This window comes from Artibeus jamaicensis, unplaced genomic scaffold (genome assembly GCF_021234435.1).
Source record: "Artibeus jamaicensis isolate MK-2021 breed Jamaican fruit bat unplaced genomic scaffold, CSHL_Jam_final contig_781, whole genome shotgun sequence".
In the NCBI taxonomy this organism is placed as follows: Eukaryota; Metazoa; Chordata; class Mammalia; order Chiroptera; family Phyllostomidae; genus Artibeus; species Artibeus jamaicensis.
In genome coordinates this window covers 5,344,580-5,350,579 of record NW_026521968.1, presented here as the reverse complement: position 1 = coordinate 5,350,579, position 6,000 = coordinate 5,344,580, and the positions used below count along the sequence as shown (strand labels likewise).

Sequence of the window (6,000 nt, the reverse complement as noted above, 5' to 3'; positions counted from 1 at the left end):
TCCTCCCATACTTTTTAATTTCCCATTAGCACTAGTCATTTGACTTACTACATTGCTTCTTATTTGTTGATTGCTTTTCCTTGTAGAATATAAGTACCCAGAGGACAGGAACTGTGTTCACTGCTATACCCACAGAACTTAGAACAGTGCCTGGCACATAGTAAATACTCAATAACTATTTGTGAAGTGGATAAATGAGTGGGCCTTGTCTGAAAGGGCAGTCTCAGGGAGTGTTTTCTTTAGTAATTTTTAACAATCTAGAGAGATTTAATAAAATCAAAACAAGGAAAAGATAATTATATAGTGGGAGGGATGGGAAGGGGGAAGCTGGGTATTGATGGAGGTACAGAATATTGAATGCTCTGCAAAGTCATATATAATATTAAAAATAATAGCTAGCCAGGAATTGTATTTAAGAGTAACTTTGGAAATAAAAGTGACAGTCTGGTTTAATTTATAAGTTTACTGTAGTTTTTATTTACTTAACATTAAAAGAAGAATAAACTCCAAAAAGGAAGTGACCAAATATACCACATTTTGTGCATCTATTCAGTCATTCCAGAGCATCAGGGCATGATCACTCTTATCATTCTTCACTCATGACTTTTGTGTGAACCTCGCGGCTCTTCACCCGCAGCTTGTTGACCTGGGACTCAGCAATGTCAGCCCGCTCCTCGGCCTCCTCTAGCTCATGCTGGAGCTTTCGGAATTTAGCGAGATTAGCATTGGATTGTTCCTCCTGAGAACAGAGATAAAAATGTGAGAATTAGACTATGTGTTTCTCATTGTACTTGTCACCAAACAGGATTATTTCTTCACCTCACATATTTCCTTCTATGCTCAGTTTGCCATATCTGATTTCAAATCTGGACAGAATTTAAAACTTCAGTTACATTTTTTGCTTTAAAGAATGAGAGAAGAAATTATTTTGAAATGGAAGAGGAAATCTTATTATGTCAAACCCATATAAACCTGAAATCAATTTATGATGTATGGGCTGGGTAGAAAGGAGAGAGAACCAGGTACTCTCCATTACAGAGTTTAATAAGTAAATGTAAGGTCAAATTATAACTTTGGGAAAATCCTACTTTAAAATATTTTGCCATGTATTTTGACTCTGGTATATAAAAAAGGGAAAAAAATGGGGCTAGGAAGGAAATAGGCCACTGTTAGTTGGATTTACTATTTGTGCCTCTTCCTTTCTTCTTTCCTTACCTTACTTCCTATCTACTCCCACCAGATATGTCCAGAAGAATGGGAAACAAGTAGGAAAAGTGTAGATAGAGAATCTTCCAACATGCCCTTATCGCTCCATAGCAACGTGGAGAGAGATGCTCCTAATAACGGTACTGGTAGTGAGTGGATAAGTCAGTTGGGGTAATAGATTTAAGGTTTGGCTTTTGAAAATACTTGAGTTTGTGCATTTTTAGAGGGAGAGGAATATTTACCATGGTATTAAATATAGCTTCTACTGTACATTCTTTGCAGCTATTAAGTAAGGTGGGTTAGTTAGAACTTTCTTCTGCCCCCCAAACCTTTCAAATTGTCTAGTAATAATATGTCCTCTTAATGTCTTACTGTGTAATTAGGATTTGGGGGTAAATTTGTATTTATAAAATAATCTTAAAATCTTAAAATATGAGTTGTATGTTCTTACTTTGTCTTATTTTTCATTAATACATTCTTTTTATATACTTAGTATCCCCCCAAGTTTTCTTCTTCCCTCAAAGGCTTAAAGATACTTACAGCCTCCTCAGCTTGTCTCTTATATGATTTCACCTTTGCCTGTAATTTATCTACCAAGTCCTGCAGCCTGAGAACATTCTTGCGGTCCTCCTCAGTCTGGAAGTTTGAAAAAAAAATTATCTCCATTCATCCCAATGAAATAAGTATACTACAGATGGTAAAATAAGTCACTTTGGTATGATGGCAGTACGCTGGGTAAATTTGGTCAACTCCAAGGCTCCCATCATAGTAATCACAGTTATCATTCTGATTAAATGTCCACTTTGTGTAGGCACTGTGTTTAGTAATTATGTAAGGTGGGGCAAAAGTGGTTTACAGTTGTTCATTTGGAAAATAATATAATAATTAATAAATAATACAAGAATAAACTTTTTCCACTATTCACAACTATAAACCTACTTTTACACCATTTTGTTCACATCTTTTCCAACCCTTCTACTCTGGAGAGATGTTATTATTCTATTTTATAGGTGATGAAACTGAAGTTTAGCATGTTAAGTAATCTACCCAAGTTTTTAAAATAAGAGAGGCCAAATTAGGGCTAATACCCATTTATCTGGCTTTAAAACCTATATTCTTTCTTTTCTTTTTTTTTAACGTTTTTATTGATTATGCTGTTACAGTTGTTCTATTCCCTCCTTCATTCCCCTCCACCCTACCCCCCATCCCCACCATTACCCCCCCCCTTTAGTTTATGACCATGTGTCTCAAGTCCTTTAGATTCTATATTTCCCATGCTATTCTTGCCCCCATCTATTTTCTATCTACTGTCTATGCTACTTATTTTCTGTACCTTCTCCCCCCTTCTCCTCCTCCCACTCCCCTGTTGCTAATCCTCCTTGAGATCTTCATTTCTATGTTTCCACTCCTAGCTGTCCTTTTAGTTTGCTTTTGTTTTAGGTGTGGTTGTTAATAACTGTGAGTTTGTTGTCCTTTCACTGTTCATGTTTCTTTAACTTCTTTTTCTTAGATAAGTCCCTTTAACATTTCATATAATAAGGGCTTGGTGATGATGAACTCCTTGAATTTGATCTTATCTGAGAAGCACCTTATCTGTCCTTCCATTCTAAATGAAAGTTTTGCTGGATAGAGCAATCTTGGTTGTAGGTCTTTGGATTTCATGACTTGGAATACCTCTTTCCAGCCCCTTCTGGCCTGTAAGGTCTTTTTTGAGAAATCTGCTGACAGTCTGATGGGGACTCCTTTGTAGGTGACTGTCCCCTTAGCTCTTGCTGCTTCTAGGATTCTCTCTTTCATTTTAATTTTGGCTAATGTAATTATGATGTGCCTTGGTGTGTTTCTTCTTGGGTCCAACTTCTTTGGTACTCTCTGAGCTTCCTGGATTTCCTGGAAGTCTATTTCCTTTGCCAGATTGGGGAAATTCTCCTTTATTATTTGTTCAAATAAGTTTTCCACTGGTGGCTGTGCCTTTCCCCCTTCTGGTACCCCTATAATTCGGATGTTGGAGCGTTTAAAGATGTCCTGGAGGTTCCTAAGACTCTCCTCATTTCTTCGAATTCTTGCTTCTTCACTCTTTTCTGTTTGGCCATTATTTGCTTTCTTCTGGTCCACTCCATTGATTTGAGTCCCAGTTTCCTTTTCATTGCTATTGGTGTCCTGTGCAATTCCATTCATTTCAATTAGTTTCGCCTTCATATATTTGTCCAATTTGTGGCTATAATCAACCAGTCTGTGAGGATCCCAGTCACCAGTGTTTTAAACTGTGCATCTGAGAGTTTTGCTATTTCTTCATTGCTTAGATTTATAGGTTCTGGGGCTTTGAGATCTTCTTGAGCCATTTTTGGTCTGTTTGCCCCCTTTAAGTGTGAGGAGCAGTGCCTTGGACTCCCAGGTCACTGGGTTGTGACGCTGTATGTGGGGGCGTGGTCAGAGCGGGGAAATGGCGACCCCCTCTGCTGTTTTGGGCAGCTGGGTGAAGAGCAGAACCTTAGGTTGTTCACCAGGGCTGGGCCACTCAGAGTAGCTGGGTTATGACGCTGTATGTGGAGGTGGGGTCAGAGCAGGGAAATGGCGGCGCCCTCCCTGCTGCCTGCTGTGGGGACCCGCTGGGTTCCTGTCCAGTCGCCCACTCCCTCGCTTGTGTATCCGCGCACAAATGTGCGACCACAGTCAACCCGCAGCCCTGCTCCCTCACTGTTTCCCCCTTGGTCGCTCGCTTGGTCGCACTAGGTCCAACCCTGCGCCTGGATTCTGCGCGCCTAAGTTCATCTGAGGGAGTTTTCCTATGCAACCCCACTCCACTAGCTGCTGGTTTCGCCCCTTACCGGTCAGGCTGAAGAATTTGTTGTTAACAGACTTCGGAAAAGTTCAGTTTTCTGTGTTCTGGCTGTGTTTTCTGTTGCTAATATTTAGTTGTCTCTAAACTTGGTTGTGTGAGAAGGCACGGCATATCCACCTATGTCTCCATCTTGGTGGAAGTCTCCTATTCTTTCTTTTCTTATGCTATAATCTAAAGGGCTTCCTGATGTTCCAAGCTTAGTATAGATCTGTGATAAGCAACTATGTCATTTGCCTCTTATATATACCAAGTTAATATGTATCTATTTGTGGGTGACATATAAATTGTCACCAGATCTCCAATTTCCTGCTGGGCAGAAAGCCTGGATATTCTAGAAAGCTATTCGCTTACCTGGTAGGAAAGTTCCTTTACTCTTCTCTCGTGTTTCCGCAAACCTTTAACAGCTTCAGCATTGCGTTTCTGTTCATTTTCAACTTCTCCTTCAAGCTCACGTACCTGCACCCAAGAAAGACACTTATAGAGTCAGTCTTGAAGAATATTAATGTTAGAATATTAAGACCTACTGAAGATATTAGGTGGATGTTCTGATGGGAGTCAATATATAGGAAGAGAGAAGGGTAGAGGGAAGGCCCTTTTCCCCTTCCCAGATTTGGAGATATTGAGATACGTACTCTGGCCTCCAGTTTCTGGATCTGCTTCTTCCCACCCTTCAGGGCCAGCTGCTCAGCCTCATCCAGACGGTGCTGCAGGTCCTTCACCGTCTGCTCCAGGTTCTTCTTCATCCGCTCCAGGTGGGCGCTGGTGTCCTGCTCCTTCTTCAGCTCCTCAGCCATCATGGCTGCCTAATTATCAATAAATCAAGAAAATAAGGAAAGCTGGTAATGGCAGGTAGCATGCATATATATCAGTAAAACAAATGCTCATCTCACATCAGTGATGGCCTTTTTGGCCTTTTCTTCTGCATTGCGTGATTCTTGAATTACTTCTTCCACTTCACTCTGGAGTTGTGAAACATCATATTCTAATTTTTTCTTAGTGTTGATCAGGCTGGTGTTCTGTTAAAAATAGGGGGAATTAGTTACATTTGCAGTTTGCCCCTCTGGGATTTTATAAATGTCTTACTTGTCTTATGCAAGAGACTAATGGCAACATTTCACTAAACTTTAAATATTTGTAAAATAATTATTTGCAAGGTTGGAACCACTCTCCCTTTCCACCATTGCCCCAGGATTCATCTGATTTATGCATAAGGACTTCTGAGATTTAAGAATGTCTGTATTAATTAATTGCTCTGTCAGTTATATTTCAACTGGATATCACTAGTGTACTATTTTTAAAGGTTGGAAATATTAGAATAGTTTTTTTTTGTGAGTGCCTGGCACTGGGAGTTTCTCAGTTGGAAGGAATTTATTCTCTGTGAACGCTCATGGTTTGGTCCCTTGGGGGATGCTGGATTAGCCTTATGAAAACATTTTCTTAAAATTTCAACCCAGTGGTTTTCAAAGGGAAGTTACTGCCTCATTGGGTATTTGGATATATTTGGGCATGGATATGTTTGGTTGTCAAAATGGCTAGAAGGTGCTACTGCATTTAATGTCTGGGCAAGTCAGGGATACTGAGTGTCCTGCAAGGCACAGGGACAATAAAAACAACAATGCTAAATGCTGAAGTGCCCTTGATGGGAAACATTTTTAGATTTGTAGTCAATAGATATCTTTATTCATGTTTAGTCCACATTATGGTTTTCAAAATAAAGAACCAAACCTAATTTTTTAAATAAAAAAGTAATATCCTCTTTTTGGGGGTAGGAAGTCTAAAAAAGACACATCGGAACACACACAAAAACTTCTAGATAACTACAAGAAGGTGTGTCCAACCTTTAGCACATAGGCTGCATGTGGCTCAGGATGACTATGAATGCGGCCCCACACAAAACCATAAATTTATTTAAAACACATTAGATTTTGTTTTGTTTTTATTAGTGTTTGTGTATT

At 39.5% G+C, this 6,000-nt stretch overlaps 1 protein-coding gene across 1 annotated transcript in view; it reads right to left on the bottom strand.

The window, feature by feature from the left end:
- Positions 1-578: 578 nt before the first annotated feature.
- LOC119056594 (myosin-8) overlaps positions 579-6,000 on the bottom strand; it is a 30,522-nt gene continuing 25,100 nt past the window's right edge. Inside the window, exons 34-38 of the mRNA XM_053672699.1 lie at positions 4,936-5,061; positions 4,678-4,848; positions 4,397-4,501; positions 1,747-1,842; positions 579-739 (exon numbers count right to left, since the gene is read on the bottom strand). Of these exons, the coding sequence (XP_053528674.1) occupies positions 587-739; positions 1,747-1,842; positions 4,397-4,501; positions 4,678-4,848; positions 4,936-5,061 (651 nt within the window). The 3' untranslated portion in view covers positions 579-586. The remainder of the gene's footprint in view (positions 740-1,746; positions 1,843-4,396; positions 4,502-4,677; positions 4,849-4,935; positions 5,062-6,000) is intronic.